At 32.0% G+C, this 27022-nt stretch overlaps 1 protein-coding gene across 1 annotated transcript in view; it reads left to right on the top strand.

Annotated features, from left to right (window-relative positions):
- The first annotated feature begins 5440 nt into the window (after positions 1-5440).
- Positions 5441-27022, top strand: part of LOC126750063 (vacuolar protein sorting-associated protein 41 homolog) — a 33959-nt gene continuing 12377 nt past the window's right edge. Inside the window, exons 1-15 of the mRNA XM_050459559.1 lie at positions 5441-5691; positions 5761-5889; positions 5989-6271; positions 11080-11278; positions 11334-11488; positions 11560-11742; positions 11987-12128; positions 12612-12824; positions 19220-19316; positions 19371-19549; positions 19693-19879; positions 20042-20228; positions 24383-24523; positions 24581-24717; positions 26342-26486. Of these exons, the coding sequence (XP_050315516.1) occupies positions 5677-5691; positions 5761-5889; positions 5989-6271; positions 11080-11278; positions 11334-11488; positions 11560-11742; positions 11987-12128; positions 12612-12824; positions 19220-19316; positions 19371-19549; positions 19693-19879; positions 20042-20228; positions 24383-24523; positions 24581-24717; positions 26342-26486 (2392 nt within the window). The 5' untranslated portion in view covers positions 5441-5676. The remainder of the gene's footprint in view (positions 5692-5760; positions 5890-5988; positions 6272-11079; positions 11279-11333; positions 11489-11559; positions 11743-11986; positions 12129-12611; positions 12825-19219; positions 19317-19370; positions 19550-19692; positions 19880-20041; positions 20229-24382; positions 24524-24580; positions 24718-26341; positions 26487-27022) is intronic.

The following is a 27022-nucleotide window of genomic DNA, read 5'->3' as shown; positions in this document are numbered from 1 at the left end:
AGTTCTCCCGAAACAAAACCATTGTGTCCGCCATTTTTCATTTAGTCAATTGTAGCCCGTTTTTCATGTAGCATATATTTATTGTAATTTTAATTAATAAATAGTTTTTTAAAAAGGAATTTCGGGAGTTTAAGAATTTAAGTCATGTTAAGCATGAAAACATTTGATTTATAACGTTTCTAACAAATAGATAATTAGTTTACGTAATAATAAGTAGTATCTCTACATAGCAAAACTATTTTTAAATTTAAAAATTGGAATGATTTCTCCGTTAACCCATTTACTTCATACAGTGAGAAAATCGTCCCGAATGAGGAAAAACATGGTGTATAACAATGTTTGAAATGTCTATTATACCGATAACCTAAACACCTAGAAACCAGATGATTTTCCGTCATTCCATAATGACACAAGTTGCACACGACATCTCGAAGGTTATTGAGGATCTTCCGGAACAACGTTCTGCTGAGTATTATATACAGGTTGGCGAATAGAAGACTACGCAGAGACATTATAAATGGCAATATCGTTTCTCGCTTACTTTATGGTTGATAAACGGGGCGGCGGATTCCAATCGTCCGATTTGCTATTTTCGGCACAGCACAATCAGCTTTTGCTGTGTGATTGCATACTGTATCGTTGAGTCTTAAAGCGCTATTTTATTTTTTTTTAATACTTATCATTATGGCTGTTTATACACCTTCTGAAAAAGTTCAATTGATTAAATGGTTTTATGGAGGCAATTCCTTGTGCTCAAAGTATTTTAAATGTCGTGTCAAATTTTGAGACATATTTTTGCCTTCTAGAATGTAGAAATTGTCACACCAAAGCTCAAGAACTATCTATTGAAAGGGTCCATGAGATAGAAGGGCGGGAAGAAATGGTTTGTAGTGCTTTAGTTTTGGATTTAACACGATCGAGCAGAAGTGTTAGAGAAGAACTGGATATGTACCTTAAAACTGTGATGAAGATTTGAAAAAAAAACATGTATACAAATGTTTTAAATATTCCAAAAGTTAGAGGAGATGTTTCCTGAAGACCAATGGCATTTTGTGATACCATGATGGAAAAGGCCAATGAAAATGAAAATTACTTAGAAATTGTTTTCAGATGAGTCCTCTTTTCCATTGCATGGTAAATACAATGCTTCCATTGTTCGTTACTGATCTCAGGAAAATACAAAAGCACAGAAGTTCCTTATTCAGTAGCGTCAAAGTTCCTTATTCAGTAGCCTCAAAAGTTGGATATTTGGGCTGGTATTTTAGGCGATTATACAGGGTGTTTCCTAACTACGGTACGAAACTATACAGGGTGAATCGTTATTTGAAGTTATAAGACGCTTATTTAGCTGTAACTAGATTGAAATTATTAGGTCCAGTGGCGTGTCAGTGGGCACCACATGCTTATTGTTGAGAAAAAAACAAGAACAATAATTAATTGTTTTGCAGCTTTTTATTTATTTTTGTATTTAAGCAACTAAAAATACAACTTTTTCGTATCTTATCTTATTATCTTCATATTTGGCTTTGTTTTCGAGAAAAAAAATTTAAAGTATCTTTAACTCATTCTAAAAATTATCCATGGACGACAGCATGAAATAAAAACCAATTAATTCGATAAACAATTTCGACCTTAAAGTACATGAGCAAAATGTCCAAAAATATGAATAAATTGATCAAAATGACGACTTCACAAGTAATATTTTATTTACAGACGAGTCATCTTTTTCTCTACTAGGTCGACATAATGCCTCAGTTGTGAGATATTGGTCTCGGGAAAATCTACATTTGAGTGTACCATTGAGAACTCAATACCCGCAAAAGGTAAATGCTTGTTCAATCATTGTACTGCTACTTGTTGATTTTCAGTCATCTTCTCATTAACAAATGTTTGAATTTCTACACTATGGCTAGCTTCAATATTATTGGAAGAACATTCCCCAAGGAGTTCACCTAAAACAGAATCGCTTCCCTTCCTTTACTCACACACCATGAAGACAATACAAAAATAAGGCTTACAACCATGCTACTGGTGATCATCCAGGCCCGTTGTGTGGATACCCTAAAGGACTATATAATGTTACCTGCACCATAAATCTTGACATTTAAACAAGAAGGACATACAGCATTCATTTTAATGGAACCACTACATTTTATTGTTCTCTTACTACATTTGTTTTCAAATCCTAGAAACAGCTATACATTAAGTACATGTTTAACAATCTTTCACTAAATAGTACAATGAATATGTACAGTATGTAATAAATATTTTGCTAGAATTGAAATTGCTACAAATTTACCTCTAAAATCGCTTCGATTGCAACAATATACTTTTTCAATCTTATCTTCAATTTTCCTTGTGCAAACAAGTGCATAGTTTGAGCTTATTTTATGCTATCTTAACCATTCCTCAAATATTTCTTCGCTGGAAAAATGGAAAGTTGAGGACTCTATTTTGATATCATGACTTACCTGTAAATGAGCTTTTGATCATAGGAGTGAAAGTCTCACAGGAATACTTAGTCTTTTTGTACAAGGGACAAGAAATGTGTGACTTTAGGTTATCTGGGAGCTGCTGCTTATGAATAACCTTAATATGTTTGTTCTTAGCTGAAATGGAAGTCATTTTACTGCATAAGTGGCACATATTTTTGTTGATAGTTTGGTCCTGATTCTGATGGTTTTGAGTACGGCCGTCCATCTTTACAGCTAAAATCGCTAAATTGGAATTAATACAGCTTTTCTGGTATTATTTTAAAACACTATAAGCAACAATATGGTCAATATTTCACAAAGAAACAAAGGAAAATTCAGTATAATTGCAATAATCCATCAAATTAGTTACAGCTTTTTTACGAAAGGAAGCAACCAACAAACGCAAAAAAAGCGGAAACATTCGTGTCGTTATTCTTGTCATTCACGTCAAACGACCGAATTTTTCTCCGAACATACACGATCACCGGCGGGAATCGGGTGCTTTTTAGTGGCGTCTGTTTGAGCCCTACTTAGGGAATGGGATAATAGTTAGAAAATGGGAATTATAGGGACAAACACGGGGCGGCAGCCCCAGTGCCTATAATTCCTATTCCTAATGCCTATAATAAATTTAAAGATATTTATTGTTTTGAGTATAACACGGGGCGGCAGCCCCGTGTTATACTCAAGAATTTAAAGATATTTATTGTTTTGACTATAAGTTATTGTACATTAAACCTCATCGTTATTATTTACCTATTAATAATTAAATATCTTAATTGACAATCACCTTGCAGCAGAGCAATCAATAAAACAAGATAAATATCTTAAATTATGTTTTTTTTTCAAAATTTATACTTATTATACTTATTAAATTACATAAAATATCAAATATTTTAAAGAAATAAATAATAATAAATAAATAATACCTATTTTTTAACACCTGTTCATGTAATGTAAAATCTAACTATATTATGCCTTTATTATCTAAAATTGAGTCCACAACCAACCCATCTAACTAAACCATAGACAGAAACCAAAAAATACTACTGGGGACATAGTGAAGCCACTTACATTTGTATCAATAAGGTTGTTGTTTTATTTTTCTTGTGTGTAAATTACAAAATATGTAATTAAAAGGGGTACAAAGCGATAAAAAATGCTATAAATTTACAATAATAGCTCCCAACAAGTTCCAAAATTGCCCTAATATATATATTTTTTAATTATAGCAAAATCAAGAGCTAAAAAACCTTGTGCAAGCCGGCAATAATTACGTATTTAACGTATATAGAAAAACCTTCATAATTTCCAAAGTTTCGTATTTTTTCCAATCATCTTCACTTTTTTATCAATATTTTGACCAGACTCAACATTCTATGTAAAAATTTTCAAAAAAATCGGTTGTAGGCGTCCCTTTAACTTCACCGGACCCGATTTCCGCTACCGTTCGAGACGTCGTGTGGTGCACCACTTGCGTCATTCCAAAATAACGGACAATCAGCTGGTTTCTTGGTGTTTTGTCGTTACATTATTATTCACACCCTGTACAAACGTCACTAGTTAAAACTTGAAAAGATCTTCTACATGAAAAAATTGCTATTGAATCTTAAAAGGTAGTGACTTATTCAAGTTATTATAAAAAATATTTTTTTTCTTAAAACTTTAACACTAAAAAAGTTGAGAGTTATTAGTTATTAGATGTGTGTGAAGCTAGCGTCCGATCGATATCCAGCAACCAAAATCGAGAACGCAGCATATGCCGGTTGCCAGCGACCAATTTATAGTCCGCGCTCCCTGTTATTTAATCAATATAATGCCCGTATCTCCTGAAATTCCTAAGGGATTTTAATAATTTTTTGTCCAGATATTAACAATGAATACCTAAATCGACTGACGATGGTCTCAAGCCTCTACAAACTAAGGTTTTGTTGTGAAAATTAATTAAAAAGTCAAATTATAAAAAAATGACAAAGGCTCTAACTCCCAAAATTCCCCAAGGATTTGGATAAAACTTTTTTTTATAAAAGATAATAAATATCTAAATTCATTTTAGATGGTTGCAAACCTCTACAAACGAAAGTTTTTTGGAAAAAAATTATTGAAGTGTTAGATGTAGAAAAATATAAACGACTATAACTTCCAAAACTTCAAAAAAAAAAGTTTTTACCAAAAATATTAGGTTTGCAACCATGTTAAATCGACTTAGATATTTATTATTAGTTGTATAAAAAAGGTTCATTCGAATCCTTTGGCAGTTTTGGAAGTTATAGTTATTTATATTTTTTTACATCTAACACTTCAATAATTTTTTACCAAAAAACTTTCGTTTGTAGAAATTTGCAACCATGTTAAATCGACTTAGATATTTATTATTAGTTGTATAAAAAAGTTTCATTCAAATCCTTTGGGAGTTTTGGATGTTATAGCTTTTAAATTTTTTTTGTACATCTAAAAATTCAATATTTTTTTACCAAAAAACTTTCGTTTGTAGAGGTTTACAACCATCTAAAATCAATTTAGATATTTATTATCTTTTATAAAAAAAAGTTTTATCCAAATCCTTTGGGAATTTTGGGAGTTAGAGCCTTTTTCATTTTTTTATTACTTGACTTTTTAATTAATTTTCACAACAAAACCTTAGTTTGTAGAGGTTTGAGACCATCGTCAGTCGATTTAGGTATTCAATATTAATATCTGGACAAAAAATTATTAAAATCCCTTGGGAATTTCAGGAGATAGGGGCATTATATTGATTAAATAACAGGGAGCGCGGACTATAAATTGGTCGCTGGCAACCGGCATATGCTGCGTTCTCGATTTTGGTTGCTGGATATCGATCGGACGCTAGCTTCACACACATAGTTATTAGAACTTTTGTTCTTAAACTTAAAATCACCAGTAAAGGATTAGCATCTTAATCTGAAACACCTTGTATAATATTTTTTTGGTGAAATACTGAAACCGTTTTCCTTTTGTATGTTCAGTACACATCAGTTTATTTTGGAAGGCCCCTCAAAAATACTACATCAAATTCAAATGTCAAAAACATCTGTTTTGTAATCAGTAAATAAAAATAAAATAAGTCTTTCTGTGTTTGGTTTATGTGTTTTTCTGATTCATTCTATTCAAATTAATTTACAAACTATAATCTAAATTGTGTTGTGCCTGAAATGTAATTATTGCGTTTTGCTCATTAAAGATGTCAGAATCTAATGTAAGTATTTTTAATCCTATTTGGTAAAATTGTACCAGAATGAAAAAAAAGCTCCTTTTTTTTCTCCAGGATTACATGAGTGACTCTGAATGTTCTGAAGATGAAATTGAACCCAAACTGAAATATGTCCGCCTTAATAATGATTTACTAAAGATTCTTAATACTACTTCAGCCACATGCATTGCAGTTCACACAAAGGTTTGTTAGCACTATTTTTACAGATACTAAAAATATACCCTGAATAAGTTTTTACACTGACCACAAAAGAATCAAGTATTTAATTTAAATTATTTGTAGTTTATTTGTCTTGGATCCCATTCTGGCAATATTTATGTGTTGGATCATGAAGGGAATAATGTAGTTAGTAAAAAGCTCAGATCCCATACTGTGAGTGTAAATCAAATATCTATAGACCAAAGTGGAGAGTATATAGCGAGCTGTTCAGATGATGGTCGAGTGTTTGTACATGGTCTGTTTTCAAAAGAAAATAATTATAATTTAAATATTGGTAGGCTGGTTCAAACTGTGGCTTTAGACCCTAATTTTTGTAAAAGTCCTACAAATAAGAGATTTATTACAGGTAAGAGACTGAGATTCATTTATTTTAGCGAATAAATCTAAAAGATACCACTTGGTCCAAATTTATTAAAAATCAAATGTATAACAATAAAATAGCAATGCTAAAATAAAAATGATTTTTATTTTCAAATATTTCTATAATAAACTACTATTAAAACTATTAAAGCTCTATTTCAAAATAGATATACAGTATCAGACAAAATTAGAGCAACTTTTAAATCATTAATAAGTAGCATATTAGGTTTATATGTTTTAAATTAATTGGTAAATAGTTTAATTGAAACAGAGGTAAAATAATATTTACATTTAATTTCCAATACAATCCTATTTATATTATTAAAATTAATAAAATAAAGATTTTTCATCCTAAAAAAATTAGAGCAACTTAATATTTTATCCAGTACCTATTATTCCTATCCAATACCCATCTTCCTTGGCATTAAAGCTACTAAAGATTGTTTATTACATCTTCATCTATATTCCATGCTAAACTGGCTTCTTCAAACAAATGATCAGTATTTGTATTTGTGATTGATGAACACATTTTTTAGATCCCATAGATTTTCTATGGGAAATGGTGGAAAACTGGAGATTTTCGATAGGATTTAGGTCTGGCGATTGCAGTTGCCACTTTAAAACAATAATTTTTTGCTTCTTAAACCACTCTTTTACAATTTTAGAAGTGTGATTTAGGTTGTTGTCATGTTGAAATGTGAATTTTAGGTGCATTTTCCATTCCGCATAAGGCATTATGTAGCAATGTACTTTAGGTCAACCCTTTTTCCTCCAGGACGCTTACAAATTGTTTTTTGTCATTTGAAAATATAAGAAATTTAGATTCATCAGGAAAAAGTCCCTTTTTCCAATTGTGGGTGATCCAGTTTTGAGGAGACCTAGCAAATAACATTCTTGCTTCCCTAGTTATCTTTGATGAGAAGGCTTTTTTGGCTGGTTTTCTCGTTGGCAATCTGAAATCCACTAAATCCTTTCACTAAACAACTTGTGTTCCCCAGTCATTAAAGAAGATTCAAACATATAATTGTTTTCGATAGCAGCTAAAAACAATCCTGCTTCATAAGGCATTTTATAGCTTGGACGAATACTTCATAGAGCATTTTTGAACTTTTGAATATTTTAGATTTTAATTTCTTACTGGTATATTTGTGTTGTGCTATTCTTTTTTTTTATTTGTTGTTACATTAATATATTTTAGACTAATGATTGATTGTCTTAGTGTATTGATTGTTTTCAAAAAGAGAAATATATATACAGGGTGTCAGGAAGCTAGATGCAATCCTTTAAGGGGGTGATAGCTGACTTAATTTCAAACATTTTAAGCTAACTATATGTAGGGCGAAATTTGTTTATAAATTTTTTATGGCAATTTTTGCATTTTTCTCAAGAAATACCAAAATTTCACACTTAAACGGTAATAGAGCGCAAGTTACAATTAGTATCGGAGTTTCAAAGTTTATTTTGTTTGGTCTAATGTGTATTAATTAAAATGCGATCAATTTCAAGCTTCTGTGTAAACTTATTAGAAAAAATAGAGATATCGAAATGTAAAAAATAAATATGGAGTTAAAATAAAAATGCTTTGTTTTATGTTTAAATAATTGTTATGAAAATGCTTTCGTCGTTCAAACCTCTCTAAAAATATACCTAGCTTCTGCCTTTATTTTGAGATATCACTCATGCCAATGCCTGGCCAATTCTCAGAATTATGGCCTCTTTGTGTGGCAGGTCATGTAAACAAAACTTACTTGATTGGTTTTCTATTATTGGACAGTTCAGGTAAATAAAAAGTAATAAAAACAAAATTAAGCAGAGGTACCTAATAGTAGATACTGTAGGGTAAGGCGTACCTAGTAGGTACTTTGGGGTAGGGGTTACAAGTTAGGTACTTGCTTAATAAATAAAAACGAGTGATTTTAGCCTCTTGTTGTTTAGTTTCACTCTCGCCTCTAATTTTGTAAGATTATCAATTTCGTACTGACTGCATCCACTGTTTTTTAAATCGAATTTCTACCCGTTTTATTAAACAGTATTGTAAAATGGAATTTACCAACCAAGAGTATGCTGACATTGTCTTCACATATGGACGCCCTAACGGTAATGGAGCTTTGGCACGACGCTTGTACCAGGAACGTTATCCAGATCGGAGGTTACCAAACTTCAGGGTGTTTCAAAACACCTTTCGCCGTCTTACTGGAGTTGGCATTGTGAATAATCCGGCACGTGGAGTCAACCCTGGCCATAATAATGTAGAGATTGAGGAGCAAATACTGGAAGCTTTTACCGCAGACCCTACTGCAAGCGTCAGAAAAGTAGCTGAAGACCTTGGCCTTTCTAGATGGAAGGTTTGGACGACCATGAAGAAAGATGGACAGTATCCCTTTCATGGTACGGGGGTGCAGGGCTTACAAAAAGAAGACCCTGCAAGACGAATTCAGTTCTGCCGCTTTTTATTGAACATGGACATCGAGGACCCGTTATTCTTAAGAAGTATCTTGTGGACAGACGAGTCCAATTTTTCCAGCGAGGGTATTACCAACTTCCACAACCTCCACGAATGGGCTGCCAAAGATGCAAATCCGCACTGGAAAAAACAAAAAAAATCAATTCAGAACAGATTTTCGGTCAATGTGTGGGCCGGAGTAATAGGCAGGACTATTATTGGGCCACATTTTCTACCAGAGAATTTAAATGGTGCCAACTATTTAGATTTTCTACAAAATGATATTCCCATTCTTCTAGACGAAGCTGGATTCTTGGAATGAGAAAGACCAATAATCTTTCAGCAAGATGGTTGTCCAGCGCATTGGTCCTTGGCTGTCAGGAATAACTTAATAATTCCTGACAGCCAAGAAAATAAATGAAGCATTTGACAGGATGAAAGAAGATATGACCATAAAAGTAACCACCACCGAAGTAACAAAAAGGGCTCGTGCCTGTATTAGAAATAATGGATTGCGTTTTGAACATGAACAATAAATAGTTTAAACAAAATTGTGTTTTATTTAACATTAAAACCTAAAATAACCCCACAATCGGGGCTCTAATGCTTAGTAGGCTTATGAGAGGTCTCAGTCTAATAATTTTTGTTTACATGACCTGCCGCACAAAAGAGGCCATAATTCTGAGAATTGGCCAGGCATCGGCATGAGTGATATCTAAAAATAAAGAGCGTTTCAATGTCTCTATTTTTTCTATAAGTTTACACAGAAGCTTGGAATTGATCGTATTTTTATTAATACACATTAGACAAAACAAAATAAACTTTGAAACTTCGATACTAATTGTAACTTGCGCTCTATTACCGTTTTAGTGTGAAATTTTGGTATTTCTTGAGAAAAATGCAAAAATTTATAAACAAATTTCGACCTACACATATTTAGCTTAAAATGTTTGAAATTAAGTCAGCTATCACCTCCTTAAAGGATTGCATCTAGCTTCCGGACACCCTGTATATTTATTTTTGTACCACAGCTTCGTTAACAACTCCTTGGTGTTTTAGACGAATAAAGCTTTATTTGATTTGATTTAGTCCTGGAAGGCACATTTATGTCACCAACTGCCAAAATCCAAAATCTGTCCAAGTTTTTTTGTGGTTTTTCTTGGTCGATCACCACTCTTAAAGGTCGTAACCCTACCTCGGATTCGTTAATTTTTAATAGTTTTTGATACAACGTCTTTTCCAACTCTAAATGTAGTTGACACCTATACTTGCTTTTTTCCCAGGTGAATAGGCATCAATAATTTTTTGTTTTGGGTCTAGCGAATAATGCACACCACGCGGCATATTTTAAATAAAAAACTCACAACTGCATAGTTTCCCATACAATACTAAATCCAGTTTGTTTTTAAGTTACTCAAATTTTTTTCGCAGTTGTTTTTATGATCCTTTTTTTATCTTTTGACTTTGAAGCATAAGAAAAACTGTAAACAAACAGTATTCTTGCCTGGCAAACAAACATATATTTATTAACCATTTTGTAGGGAATTCAATATAAACAATTTATGCAAATATTATAAAAGTTGCTTTAATTTTGACTGATAGCTGTGATGTTTACATGATACTGTGATGTAAAAATCACAGCTATGTAGTGTTAGATAGAGTCTCAAGATGATGAGTGAACTCATCGAAATGCATAACTCTTGACCAAAGATTGGCATTTTCATTTGTGGAGAAAAGTCTTCTCGCCCTTCCCAACCTACTTTATTTTATAACTATAAAAATGTAAATGGCAGTGTTAAATGATTTACACTTAATATTTATACAATAAATAAAAAGTACTAGGCCAATGTTTTGTGTTATTTTAGCTTCTATAAGTATACATAACAGCTTCTGAATCTTCACCAATATATTAATATTACTTTTCCTATCCGATATAAGACAGACACATGATAGAAGCATATTCAAAATGCATAGAATGTTTGTTTTTAGTACTAATCTAACTAGATCCTGCTTATTCATTGTGTTACCTTCTCTTGTCTTTTTTAATCGTACAAACAATTTTAATTTGTGTTCCATATAAAAAAAATTACTTATCCAATTTTGTGTCTTTAATTATGTATATTTAATATTATTCAGTTGCATATCAGATTCTTTTTTTTTTTTGGAATAAAAGGACGGTAAAAACATTTTAATAACAAATAGTTTCTTGAAATTCTTTTTTAATTCTAAAAATCGTTTAAAAAAAAAACATATGTGAATGTAATTTTGAATAGAATACATTGCTTTGAAGCAACATAGAAGTTCAGCACTATTTACATCAAGGTATATCATACTTATTAACTTATTTTTAGGGGATGACAAACTCACACTTTATGAAAAAGCCTTTCTTGGAGGCCTAAAACCTACAGTTCTATGCGAAAGTGAGGGCCTTGTAAGAAGTCTCTGCTGGGGTGAGCATTTTTTAGCTTTTTCCAGCAATATTGGGGTTAGAGTCTATGATATGAATGCAAGGTGTTCTTTGGGACTAATTAAATGGGAAGAACACCCAAGGTACGAATCTTAATGCAAATATTTAGTTCTAGCATTCAGTATGTCAAAATTTTAGCATATCAATTGACAAATTTCGGTGTAATCTAAGGTGGGCCGATAGCAGAACGCTTCTCATTGGTTGGGTAGATACAGTGAGAGTTTGTGTTATAAGGAAGAGAAGCAATATAGAGCTAGCTGTTCGGGCCTTCCCTGAGTATTTAGTTGATCCAGGTGATACTATATTTTATTATTTTACAAGAACATTTATATTTATGTGTCTTTATAAATATTTGTATGTTTAGTTTCTACATTTCAAACTGAATTCTACATAAGCGGAATAGCACCCCTGGACCAGCAACTTGTCTTATTGGGTGTTCCTAAAGAACAAGATGAGAACAATAAAAGTTTACGTCCACAACTGTACATAGTAGAATATAAGGATAATGATTATAGTGATATTTGTACTGATAGTTTAACTTTAAGAGGTGAGTTATGTAAAAACATTGCATATACGTTAAAAAAGTAGATCATTATATACATATTTAGCCTCCAATGAGATCTATTTTTTACAACATCCATTTTCAATTGACAATGTTTATGTAATAAAAAAAATCTTAACCAATATTTCTCGGCAACAAGTTATGTATCGGTTAGATATTTTGTCTAAAAATTCTTGTTGTAATTATTTTTTAAGCTTCAGTTTTATTTGTTCTTCCGATTATATTTTAGGATATGCAGAATATACTGTAAATGATTACCATTTAGAAGTTCTGTTAGAAGAAAATGTGTTTTTTATTGTTGCTCCAAAAGATGTTGTTATAGCTAGTCCATATGATTTAGATGACAGAATTCAATGGTTTATTCAGCACAAGTAAGTACTTCAAATCCCTATTTTAGTAATAGACCGTAATAAAGACTTATTATTTCTCCTGTTACATTCAAAAATCTAAATTAAATAGGTGAAATTTTACATATTAAGCTTATACCAAAATTTTAAAACATTTAAATTTTTGAAAATTTAAGCCAAAACCATAAGGTTTTTATGGTTGTCTCTGGTAATGCAATAAGATATTGATGATATAATTTTAGTTTTTTCTAGATATTATCTTTGTATGTTCGAACGTTTAACGAAATATAAAAAAGTGATTTTTATTAAATAGTTCTGACCAAAATTAATCATATTTAGTGAATCCAATTGGCGCGAGTCTTATTAATTAATTAGGATATTCAAAGATTGCTAGGTCAAATCGCGCTCTTGGTCTTTTAACATGTTTTAATTTGTTTCCATTACCGTTAAAAATTAAACATTCATACCCAACTACTTAAAAAAAATGCACATTGATTTTCATTTCAGTAAATTTGAGGAAGCTTTGGAGATACTAATGCACAATGATACAAGAAAAGTACACAAGCACTCAATTCAGTCAGTAGGGATAGATTATTTAGACCATTTGCTCAGTAAACGTGCATTTGATGAAGCCGGTAGATTAGGATTAAAAATATTTGGTAAAAATCCTTCTTTGTGGGAAGACCAAATTTATAAATTTGCCAGTGTCCACCAATTAAGGTAAGAACTTAATAATTTAGTAGTTTTTCACTTACATACTTACAAAGCAAGATATTAAACAAGATTAAAATTTATTGGTTTAGAGTTTTAATCATGAACAAAATTATTCTTAATTATATCACCAATATACAAAAACTTTTCCTTTTTTTCTCCTATCCTATTATTTTATATTTTGTACATTTATTTAAGAAAATACTGAATAATAATAATGTATTTACTGTTTTGTATTCAAAAGTCCCCAGGTCAATAACTTAGTAAATCTTTAAGATAATTTTTCACACCAAGTATCAAATTACAGGTGTTTTGAAAATTTTAAAATTGATAAGCAATTATTGAAACTTGCTTTCTCAGTTTTTTTCTGAAATTCGCTGAAATACATTAAATATTTTCATTTCGTAGGAGTTTTTTCGCACGGTGAATTAACATTCTTGGTTTATATGTTAATTTTAAATGAATAGGTAAGAAGGCGGCATAACTTTTAATTAATACACTTAGAATTATATGCCTTAATAAATCATTCGCATCAATAAATTACTGCTCTGACGTCAGAATAAGGTCATGCGGAGAGCTAAAATATTCAGATTTAAGGTACAGGAGTGGCACAGCATTGTGGGTAAAACTCTATAAACATTAAAAAGAAACCATTTTATTATAAAAGAAGAAGGGCTTTAAACCGATAATACAATTAACATCCTGAAAAATCTGGCTCAAATTTTCCACGTTGGTTACAACACATAAATTCAAGCGCCGGTTAATTTCGCTGTCTACCCCTGTCGCCAAAACATTTTGACTAATCGACGCACATCCAGGCCTTAGATCTCTGCTGCTATCAAACGGTCTCTGCGAACCATTCCTAAATTTCCAAGCCAAATTGCTAATGCAACATCCTCTAATAAAGTAAATAATTATTAATTATATTTAATTGTACAAAACCGCAATTTTTTTCTGCTTCATTTCCGATTTGATAATATGCTTCGTGCATATTATCAAAGTTTATTTGCTAAATATTGAAAAAACATTCTTCTGACCCAAAAATTAAGCTGCGGGTATTTACATAAAATGTTCTTTTTCCGAAGCCGGTTTATATACCATAATTTATTAATTTATTAGATTTATAACAACATTTGTACTGCAACTGTTTTATTTATGTTTCTTTTATGCTTTACTATAATACCATATAATTAAATGTTATGTACCAGCAAGGTGCCTCCTTCATGGTTTGTATACCCTTCCGCTTATTTTCTTTTGCGTTTTCTGAAAATCAGAACTAGTGGAGCATAATTCATCATAATTTAAACTCAAAAGCAACTTAGCAAAAACTTATTGGCTTTTTTATAAAAATAATCTTAAATAAAGCTACTTAATTAGGAATATCATTAATTCTATTGCCATGTTGGCTAGACAACTTTGATTAATACTATGGTTGCACAGTGTGAATATTTTCCACTGAGCTTTTAAAAAATATGGGTTGAATATAATTTCTGGCAAAAAAATTCATAAAATTCCGTATTTAAAGAATCTTATTTATAAGATAAGGGGCCATAGTGGTAGATTTTCAGATACTAGAAAAATATAACAAAAAAACCCTTACATGAATTGCAAATTGAAAATGATTCCATTCCGTTCACATTTGCTGATTAATCGGCAATTACATACACATTTTTTAAAAGATACCCAGGTATTGTAATCTTATTGGTATACCATGTATTTAAAATATAAAAATAATAGTAATTATCAAAGTAGTTCGACCCATAAATTAGAACTATGAAAAAGGCTACTTAAAATTTTAGATGGTGGGATTTAAATCTTTTATTTAAACGGATAGAAAATTTCAATCCCTTACTTTTAGTTGGATAGAAAACGCAGATTGAGTGGCTTTAAAATTTAATGCTAATATAACAAAGGTTTTAGCTCATTTATTTTTCCGTCTTGTTTGAATATTAAACTCTCCATCAAATGCCAAATAGGAAAAAAACATTCTATGTAAATGTCATTTTGGATTTAATCTATTTTCCTTTTATTTTTCCTTTTTATTTTTATATCACCTTACAATTTAAATACTTTTAAATTTCGTTAGCTTAGTTATTTTTGATAAGCAATCTTGAAATTTTGAATGAAAATGAAAAGTACATTTATGTTCAATTTTTTTTCAAATTTTCTGAAAAGTATAAATTATTTAAACATTTATAAGTAATAAATAATTGCTGAAAAGATTATTTGACTAGAGCTAGATATAAATAATTTTATTCAGTATAATCTTGTTTACTCAATAAGAAAATATTTAAATCTGTTCTTATAATGATAATTCGACTTGGTTTCCCAGCGTGGGTGGCACATTAGTTATTAAGACATTTCTGAATAATTCTCTATAGTTAGTTTTAAAGATATTAATGTTTTTAATATTTTTAAGAGGGCTATAGGTATAGATCAATACAGTAATTGATTATTTTAAAATAAAAAAGCGGAACTATACTATAAATTGTAATATTATTTCTTATTATAATTTTTAAGGCGGATTTTCTGCAGAAATAAAGTTGCGTGCATAAAAATCGGTACACTGCAAACTTAGCTTTAGCTTTTTTTTTTAAATTAGTCATCAGATAAAAAAAATATGCCGTTTAAAAGACAATTTAATATGCTTTAATGAGACTATCATTTTATCAAGAAGGTTTATTGCTTATATGGGTTGCAATCGGTAAACAAATTAAAGGTGTTTATGTAACGATTGTAGCGACAATAACAAATTTATCAAATAATAAAATTATTGCTCATTATTCGTTTAAAAAATAAATTTTATTTAATTTTGGTTGACATGCGTACCGGATCCTGTTATAGGCAACCTGGAACAGCCAGAAGGCGATTTACAACCATTGTTGATGAAGGGCTTTAATGTGTCAACATTAAGAAATCGTCAATTTAATTCTATTGGCTATTAGTCAGTGGACAGTAATACAAAGACTACAGGAAAGTAACCTGACCCCTAAGACATTGACAATTGACAAATTGACTGCAATTGACAAAACTTACTCCAGCTCATCGACAAACATGCCTGCATTTTACACAGGATCTTCTGAATTAGACGTTAGAATGATGGGGTTCTGTTCTCTGATGAGGCCAGAATATGCCTCTATGGGAATGATTGAAAAAGGAGAGTGTACCGAAGACCAAGAGTGTCATTTGCAGATTTCTGCTTTGAAGAGCTGAGTGCTTATGGAGGTGGTTGCTGCATGACCGGGGGTGCAATTTCTATAGGAGCACGAACCGACCCTGAGTTCATTGGTAGAAGTGACCGTGTTTACGGAATAAGAGGCTCAACGGCGGCTAGATATATCAAGGAGATTTTATAAATACATATGGTACCTTACGTTGACTACATTGGAGCCAAGTTTACCTTTATGCAAGATCTCACAAGAATCATGCAAGATTACACTATAGAAGTCGGTTTTCAGGTTATGGCGTAGCCAGCTTACAGTCCTGACCTAAATTCGATCAAACATTTATAGAATGAACTAAAACAAAGAATTCGAGCTTGACTTTATACTCCAAACTCGATTCCAGAGCTTACAGTAGAAGAAGAGTGGCTTAATATCCTACAAGAAACAATAACAAACTTTATTAGGTTTATACCTAATCATATGAGAGATATTATTAGAACAAGGGAAGGTTATACCTATTATTAAAAATGTAAGTTTTAAATTGTCCTAATAAACCTATTTATATTAATAATAAAAAACTTAATTTGCTTAATGCATTAATTACACTATATTAAACATAAGAAGTCGATATAAGCATAAATTGATACTCACATTAAAGCATATTAAATTGTCTTTTAGCAGCATTTTTTTTAATACGAAAAATTATTAAAAAAAAACAAATTTGAAAAGTTTACATTGGATCGATTTTCATGCACGTAAATGTATTTGTATTTGCACGTAAGGGACTCCGATCGATCGATGATCAATTGGATACTAATTAAAATGCCGGAAATATTAAGACTTTCATTATATAGGGCGAAAGATATTTTGTTATTTTAAACGTCATTTTAATAACCATGGAAGTACACTTATAGTTAACCATAATTTAACTGAACCTCTATCTTTTACGAATATCAAAGGTTACTCTTGAATTTGAGACACTTGGTACACTGAGAAAATTCCAATCTTAAATAATCTTTTTAGGTTATTTTGTCGTTTAAAATAAGCATATAAAAAATTTTACGTAAAATAATAAAATTTAGATATGTATATTTGATAATACCTAATTATAATTTTTAGATTAAGAAACAAATCATATTCAAATATTTTTTGAATTGGCTTCTATTAATTCTAATGTTAAAGTAAAGACAAAAAAATTGACATCATTTTCTCGTCTGCAGCATCGTTTTTGCGTTATAATAAACCTCGGGCAGATAACACAGTTTGTCATTTCATACATTTATTAAAAATGCCCAAATAAAACACTACTACAAACACATTTTAAATGAACTGTAATAAATTTAATTCTGGTTCAAACAAAGACAAATTATAGATTGCCAGAAGCATTCAAAAAGAACCGGCCGTTATTATGTAAATTACGCGTAGGTAAAGGTGAATTTGTAAATTTGTATCATCATAGTTCGCAGGGATGTTAACCCGTTGAAAACCACGCACTTTTTTCTTTGACCCAGAAAACTCTACTGCTTAAAACCTTAAAACATAAAAAAAATTCTTCTCTCCCCCAAGGAAGTTTTTCAGAAACCTTCAAACCGGCCGCTCTCTCGGATTTTCTTTGGCGGTGCGCTATAATACGCTTCACTTCTAAAATCGTGGGTTTTTAAATTAATATTCATATAATACAGTTCGATTCACTACACCTAACACGTAATAATACAGGGTGCGGCATAATTGTCTCTCTGTTTTTAAGGCTTAATAAAAGAAATGTTATTTAAAATACAAAGATTTTTTTTTAATTTTAAAAGTACAACTAAAACATTTTTGTCCTATGTGGTTTTGAAGAGAATATCTGGCAAGTGCCGTCCACCATTATCGAAGCACTGGTGCAAGCGACTTCTGAAGTTTCGCATAACTCTTGCAAGCATTTCTTGGGGTATTCTGCGAATTTCCAGTCGGATTGCATCCTTTAGTTGTCTAATAGTCGTTGGACGATGTTTGAAGACTTCAGCTTTTAGGTAACCCCACAGAAAGAAGTCGTAGGGCGTTAGGTCAGGCGAGCGTGCAGGCCAAGAAATATCGCCTCTCAGGGAGAGTAAACGTCCGGGGAACATTTCTCTCAATACTTGCATTGAAGCTCGAGATGTGTGAGCTGTTGCCCCATCTTGCTGAAACCTGGCATCTTGCACATTGAGTCCTGCAAAGGCTGGGGCGAAAAAATTGTGAATCATCGCTATATAGCGTTCCGAATTGACAGTAACAGCGTGACTTTCTTCTTCAAAGAAGTAAGGACCGATTATCCCCATTTCAGACACGGCGCACCAAACTGTCACTTTCTCACTATGTAGAGGCTTCTCTTGTATCTCTCTCGAATTATCAGTGGCCCAATACCGAAAGTTTTGCTTGTTTACCCAGCCAGACAAGTAAAAATGTGCCTCGCCACTAAAAAAAACTGCGCCCTGAGATAAATTTTGAAGCATAATTTCACATGCAGCACGTCGATTGTTCCAATCACTTTCTGATAATTCCTGTGCCAGAACCATCTTGTATGGATGAAAACGAAGATCCTTGTGAAGAATTCTTCGCACAGTGCGGTCAGATAAACGAAGGGCAGCTGCGTGTCTCCGTGCAGAACGTCTAGGTGACCGTAAAAATGAGCGTCTCACAGTCTCGATGTTTTCGGGTGTACGAGCTGTCCAGTTTCTCTGAAGTTCTTGACACAATTGATTTTCGGTCCGGGACTCCTTCATTTCGCGGAATTTGGAACCTTATCCGGAACGCTCGTTGCGCAGCAATAACTGACCAATTTTCGCGGAGATACACTTCCACGGCGAATGCGCGCTGTGCGTTGGTCCACATGATGCTTCAGACTAAAACATGTTTAAACAAAACTGTTTCCCATACGGCTCTTAGTGACGGTACCCCCACTATTCTGCGACGCCGCACGGCATTACGATGGAAGGTTAAAAATAGGGAGGCAGCTATGCCGCACCCTGTACTTCTTAGGAACAAAGTAATACAATATGCATTAGGAATATATAATAATTTCTTGTATTATATCGGTTATAGTACATCTAATATAAATAACTATGATTTGTAATATGTAACTTATTTATACAAAAACATTGAACAATAAATGCTACGCAATAAAACTAATTTTAGTCAAATACAGCAAGATATTTAAAACAAAAAAAAGAACCTGAAAAAACTAAAATTTATCTAATTACAATTTATTGTAATTTTTAGGGCGGTTAGTCCATACATTCCAAGAACTCTCGAAACAAAATTAAATGCACATATTTACGAGATGATTTTATACGAATATTTAAAACTCGATCCCCAAGTAAGACTCCGTCTTGAAATAATTTTATCTTAGTGTTTCAAATTGAATTTTTAGGGATTCTTGCAGTTAATTAAGGAGTGGGATTATGGTCTTTATAACGTATCTGCTGTAATAAATGCCGTATTGGACCATATTTTATATGATAAAAATAATCACGACTTATTTGTGGAGTCTTTGGCGATACTGTATAGTTATGTGAAGAAATATGACAAGAGTTTATCCATGTACCTCAAGTAAGCATTTTGTTTTTTACATATTATAAATGTTAAATAACCAAGAAGTAATTAAGAAGTGATCTGACTCTTTACTTAAAAATTTGTAATATTTTTTTAGTTTTTAATAACAGTTATTATTTGACCTATATGTTCATTTGTAGATTAAAACATAAAGACGTGTTTCAACTTATCCAAAAACATAATTTACACAGCGTTATACAAGACATGTTAATAGATCTGATGGACTTAGATTATAAAAAAACAGTGGCTTTATTACTAGAAAAAAATAATATACCTACCGAGAAGATTATTGAAAAACTTAGACCCAGTTCTTTACACTTATACAGAGTAAGTGAAAAAAAATTCCATTTAACTACAGTTAATTTTAATAATTTTAACCAAGCTACGTAAATTTTGTTTTAAGTAGTTACTTTTTCAGGCTTTTATAGACAAGACTCCAAACCAAATCGAATTATTATAAATCAATTATTGTGAAATATCATTTTGCAGTTTTTAGATGAGTATGACAAAAAAAATGCCAAAGGAAAATACCACAAAGAGCTAGTAGAATTATATGCAATTTTTGACAGACAGAAATTATTGCCGTTTTTAAAACGATCTGCCCATTATCCAATACAGGAAGCACTAGATATCTGCCAAAAAAAGAAGTACTACCCTGAAATGGTGTTTTTGTTAGGTATTTATTTTTATTAAGAAATATATATTTTTTCCCTTTGGTTTGCTGGTTGCCTTGCCGCGGAAAAACCATTATCAAAAACACGTGTCAGCATAAACATTTTTGTTTGTTTTGTTAAATTTAAAATCATTACTGTAATATGAAAGAATGTACGAGCTAATTTAGAAGTTTTTAATTTTTTTTTCAAATTTATTACTTCACAAATAATAATTTTAAGATGAAACCTACCTGATTATTTTTCTACTTTATTTTTTTAATACATATTGTCTTAAAAGAAATTTTATGTTTCAAAAATCGATAAAAAATCAAATAAAACCTCTTAACAAAAAGGCTTCATCCGTTTTCTCCAAGAGACCAGGTACAACATAAACAAACGATGAAAAACAACCAAGTCACGGTCTCACAAACATTTATTATCACAATATTTATTTACACACAATAACATACACAAGTGTGTGTAAAATGTGATGTGTATTTTGGTGTTATAGTCTTAGACCTGATGATGCTTTAATAGAGCGAAACACGTATCGTCGATAATAAAACGACCGTGACTTGGTTGTTTTTCTTCGTTTGTTTAAAATCTCTTAAATTAACGTTAAAATTCCTGATGGATTGGCTCCGTGATGGCTCGCTTTTCGTGGTGAATATTTTGCTTTAACTGTGCCAGGAAGGTTGGCCTATTAACATAGACTTTATATTTGAGGAAACCACGTAGGAAAAAATCTATAGGACTCAAATTAGTACTGCGTATGAGCCAATTTGTATCACTTTTCGCGAGATTATTCTGCCTGAAAAAAAGTGGCAGAGACGCATTGGACGTTGCTCCATTTTGCTGGAACCATGTTCTTTGGTTATAGATACATAAATCCTGCAGTTCAGGCAACAAAAACTTATCTAACATTCTCACACTTAGTTTGTTTACATACCCCCATCTTTAAAAAAGGACTTTTGAGAATTGCAGGAATATCTGATGTTTACGTGTCCATTAAGTTGGAAATAAGGTTCATCCGAGAATAAGATCTTGCTAAATGTTTGTAAATATTTAATTGCTTGGGGCTCTAATTTTTGCACCAATTCAATTTTTTGGGGATGCAGCGTTATTTCTTTGGGCAAGATACGAAATAAGATTATCTATGCACGTCTCAAATGGAGAGATCGGTATCATCGCGTTACCTTGGTCGTCCGGATTTTGGTTTATCTAGCGTTGAACCGGTCTTCTGAAACTTGTTCACCAGTTAAGAATAAGGGGAATGCTGCTTGATGCATCGTTTAAGCGACGTAGTTCTCGAATATTTCAGAAATCTTTTTTTGGCGCAATGGTCGCAGAATTACGGTTTTTATAAAAATCTTGAAACGCTCTATAAGAATCAGGCTGTCAATTGACATATCCCCCGCGCCCCTCGGACACATTGCGTTTACATATAACAAATATAAAATTTCTTGTGAGACACCTTGTATACTAGTAACTTTTACATCTAATTTCATTTAAATCCGAAAAAGTGTGAAAAATGAATTTCGAAGCTACTCGTTTTTATTTGATAAATTAATTGAATCGGTAAGATAAAAAACAGTATAGGTCCAAATTTGGACTCTCAATAGAAATTGTGTACTTTTAAAAACTATTTTAGATAGGATTTTCGCTTGCACAGGGACGTTGTAATTCTTGTTGTAAGGTATAGATCCTGTTTATTTAAACAATATTTATTAACCTGGTTATGACCAAAAAAGAGTAGTGGACTTGTACTGTTTTTCAATTCAAGTCAAAAGTAGCAAAAAAAAATAATACCAAGAAAAAACTTTAGAGTGTTTATTAGCTATAATAAACATTAGAGCGAAACATTATTATTCATCTTGTTCAGCCTCTGTAGTACACCATGAAGTCACCAAGAATATATTGAAGTATTTTTTAATACCGTCAAGTTTTTTCTTGTTAATAGGAATAGGTGTTTTATAAGCCTTTGCAGTCGGAAGTGCTGGACTGGCCTTATTCTGCTTTAGACGCCTAAAAGTGAATGATCTTAGTCCATCTATATATTTTCATGTTGTAACATATCCAGGAGTGTCACTATCGTAAAGAAAGTGCCTGTAGTTTGAAATGCTAAAGTTTTCTGGTTTAGCGCGGTCGGTAGCGCACCGAACCGTACAAGTTTTCTTGTAGCTTTAAGACCACCAATTTTAAAAGTAAACAATGTTAGACGACTGAATTTGTTGTACAGTAAATGGTAATTTTTTTCTTGGTGATTTGATCGTCTTATTATAGTCTTCAGGAGTATATATCCTGTCATACTTTTTGAAAACTCGTTTACCAGTACCAAAATCGCGGTCGCAAGGTGAAAAAGAATGCCCAAGCACAGGAAAATAATGATAAATCTTTTTGAAATGTTTAGTTGCTTGTAGTGCAAGCAGAAATCGCTCTACTGTACGGTTACGGTTTTGACCTGGGCAACCGTCGGAAAACAAGTGCAACTCTGTAATCTCAGATAGAACATAATTTTCTATACAATCATATAGAAAATAACAAACATCATTAGGGCCCTTGCATGCCTGTCCTTCATGGTATGTGTAAAAATGTCCCGTGTGATCCTCAAAATTGTGTACTTTAAAACCATATACTCATAATGGTCGATATATTTGGAAAAGGCATGTTTTGGATTTAGTCAAATGTTAGTCCCATAACTTCTTGTTAACTATTACATTTCTCTTCAACTTCTTTAAGCTTTGTATAAAACTTTTTGGCTCGCCTCTTATGCACCATTAATTCCACTACGGCTACTCGTTTGGCATTGTTATTAAGATTTGAACCTTTTACTCTAGCATTAAGGCCTTCACATTCGGAGCATACATCGACTTCAGGACGTCCAAGTTTCAGATTAAAACTGTCTTTAAATGTTTTAAAAAAATACTAATATTTTACATTTCCATGTAACATTTCCTCGATATTTTTTTTAAAAAAAGGTCGTTAATAATTTTTACATCTACACTTGCATCAAGATAGAGATTATGTCTTAGAAGAATAATTAGCCGTTTTTACAGGAAATGTGGCTTTTCATTTTTAAAGCCAGCCGTCACATCTCGCACTGGGTCTAATATTGTGTACACCTCTTAAGTCTTTTGGCGCCTCTCCTGCGGCTAGTAACTTATTTAGGCGTTGAATTCGAAAGTGTGAGATAGCATATAAGCTCATAACATCTCTGAATTGACTTCTTTACCTTTAAACCCTTAAGGACATTCCTTAGTCCTCAGTTCCTTAGTCCTAGTTCCTCAGTCCTGTTCGTTTTGCCCTACATTCTACCTCACTTAAAAATATAAAGTAAAAATATAATGTTTTACTCTCGTGCATTAAAATAGCTTCCACGTGTGTACAATTTTTGAAATAAATTGAAAGATTACACACTTACACATAAATCCATTGTAAAACCTCATCAATACTAAAACGTCATAATAAGTTAAACTTACTTGCATGGAGGTCCAACAGTTTTTGCCTCAACTCGCTTGCCTTTTTCCGTAACATATGATCGACCCTCTTGTCTATCAATTTTTCTTTGGTTTACTTTCCACGTGTCCGGGTTTATTTTTCTTTGCTTCCAATATTTGCCTGAGCAACATCAGAGCTACTTTCATCAGAAAATATTTTAGTAAATGTTATAACTCATTTTTCTTAAAGCAAAACACTAACAGTTTTGCGGACAAGATGTTCGAAGTATCAAACGTAAACGAACAAAATGTCTATGCATATTATTTATTATTATTGTATATATTTGCCGCTCAGTGGCAAGCTTTTATGATTAAATACTACGAAAGATGTACTGCTTTTATTCTCAGTTGATAGGAAACCAAATTTAAAAGTGATTGGCTATCTCAACTAAAAACGCCAATTTTTGGACTTACTGTTTTTCATCTCACTGATTCAATTGTACACCCTTAAATCTGTCCAGAGTATTAAGACTATAAGCTCGACGCGCTCTCATTAGAATTAAATAAATTGTTCATTTAACAGCATCGAAAACAATATTTACTATAAAACTAAACGCGGCAGAATATGTTTGGAGCTATTTTTTCAACAAAATTTTCTGTAGTTACAAAAGCGTCATTTGTTTTGTTTGCAACCTTAAAAAAACTATCCCTTCGAAATCAATGATCCGTAATGTTTTTAGGTAGAATCGGTGACACAAAAGAAGCCTTAGACTTGATAATAAACGAACTGAAAGACATGCAGTATGCTATTTCTTTTTGCCATGAACATGACGACTCGGATTTGTGGGATGACTTAATCAATCATTGTATAGATAAACCAGGTAAATAAAAAATATATTTCTTTAGAAATAATTATAAATCGCTGCAACTTTTTCTAGAATTCATCACATTTTTACTTCAAAGCATTGGAAACTACATAGATCCCACAGTGTTAATACAAAAAATTACACCAGGAATGGAAATACTAGGTCTTAAAAACTCTTTAGTTACTATGTTAAACCAGTATAACTTACAGGTAAATAAAGTTATAAACTGTTTAGTTATATACACACATCAAAATGGTCTAGGGAACACATACAAATATATTAATATTTTTGAGAAGATTGGAAAAAAGTTAATTATTGCAATTTTTTTACATTATTCCAATAAAATAACAATATAATTATTAACTTTTTTTTGTAGATTATAATTTACTCATAATTTAGGGCCCAAATAAAAATAAAGAACAAAATCCCATTTATTACCGTTTATTAAAAAAATTAAAAAAATAAAAATTTACCAAGTACAAATTAAACTAGTAGCCAGATGGTCCACCTCTATTATTAATAACACTTTGGCATTCTTAAAATTAAATTATTAATTAATTCTTGGGGCAACTCCTCCCAAACATGTGTCACAGCAAGACGAAGCTCCAGAGCGCTTTGAAAAAAGTCAAATCATTGAAGAAGTTGCCTTTTTAACCAATCCCAAACATGCTCAATTGGATTAAGGTCCGGTGAGGTAGACGGCCAGGGTAGAAGATTGATTTGATTTTCCTCAATAGCGATTCGTACAAGCCGTGCTCGATGTGGTGGGGCATTATCTTGTTGAAACAACGAATTTGGGCCCATTTCGCGTAAATATGGAACAATTACAGGCAGTAGTATATTATCCTTATAACTTATTCCAGTCATTGTATTTTCCACAAAAATGAGGTTCGTTTTTCCGTCAAGTCTAATGCCACCCCAAAACATTAGTGCCTTACAACACGTTGCCTTACTAATTCCCGGGCATGACGCAAACGACTTTCATTTCCTTCCTCTCTCCAGACACGAATTCTACCAGAATCAGGATAAAATGAAAATCGAGACTCATCCGTAAAAAGAACTGTGGCCCATCTTTCTTGATTCCAATTAACATGTTCTTGGCACCACGTTAATCTTGCACCTCGATTTCCTAAAGTTAACCGAGGAACCCTTAGGGGTCTTCTGGCATGAAGTCCTCTCTCATGCAAACGGTTTCTAATAGTTTGACCTGAAACCCCGACGTTATGCACTCGTGAGAGCTGCTGAACCAAAACAGAGGCTGTTACCGTAGGATTTCTTTGAGCTTGCAAAGTTATAAAACGGTCTTGGGCAGGTGTGGTAACTCGCGACCGGCCTTGATGCCGTTCTCTAACATCATTTGTCTCTCTATATCTTGTCCACAAACGGTTAATTACACTGGGAGATGTATCCAAAGCTCTTGCAACGTCTCTTTGACTTGTTCCTGCCTCAAGCATTCCGACTGCTCTTAGCATTTCCTCTCGAGTTAAATGTCGTCTTTCCATTTTTATTGAATAAAAACTAAATCACAATTGGTCGGTTGGAACCACAGAAAATGCGATATTGCGTTAGAATTTAAAAATTATAATCTGCGTTATTTCGACAAAATGTGCAAGTAGCAAAAAACGCTGTTCTGGCATGATTTTTTGTACCCAAATATTTATTTTATTTCGTTGGTATCTTAATATTAAAGGTAGTATCTATTCCGTATGAAAATATAAATATATAAAAATTTATAAGGCGAAAAAAACTATTTTTCTAAGTGTTCCTTAGACCATTTTGATGTGTATCTGTTTATTTATAGCATTAGTTACAATTATTATATTTTTTTATTAGGTCTCAGTACAAGAAGGTTGTAAAAAAATTCTAGTCTCAGATTATTTTAATCTACAAAAAAAACTGGTGCATGTGCATCAGAAGGGCACAGCGATATCTAGTGACGTTGTATGCGGAGGTTGCCATTATAAACTTTTACAAAGCGGTAAGTCTTAAAGAATTATTATTTAAAATCTTAAGTAGAAAGTTAAGCGACCATGGCATATTATTCGTACTGTAACAAATAGAAGACTAATTCATTATGTTAATGAATAGAAATCGGACCCATATAATGTTTTATTTAAACAGGACCTATGCCGAATACTAAGAAACATTTCGATAATACTATCGGAACAATCATTAATCCCACCAAGTTTCAGAGTACGGTGATAAGTTTGTACAGTTTTGATCCTATGTGATGTTTATTACTTATAATAATAATAATAATAATAATAATAATAATAATAATAATTATGGTTTATTTATTCCCAAATATACATGGTTATAAATGAAATATTACATAATAAAACTATGAACTATTCGGAATAAAAAGCTACATCAGCTTACCTCCAAAAAGAGGCAGCTGCTAGAGCAAAGGAAAAATTATATAAAAAAGAATTAAAAAAATACATGGCCGCAAAGCAGTGAGCAACGAAGAAAAAGCAATAAAGTTTTCGGTTTAAAAATTACGAGAAATTAAAG

This window comes from Anthonomus grandis, chromosome 2 (genome assembly GCF_022605725.1).
Source record: "Anthonomus grandis grandis chromosome 2, icAntGran1.3, whole genome shotgun sequence".
NCBI lineage: Eukaryota > Metazoa > Arthropoda > Insecta > Coleoptera > Curculionidae > Anthonomus > Anthonomus grandis.
The sequence above is the reverse complement of the archived record's forward strand: the minus strand, read 5'-3'. Positions and strand labels throughout refer to the sequence as shown.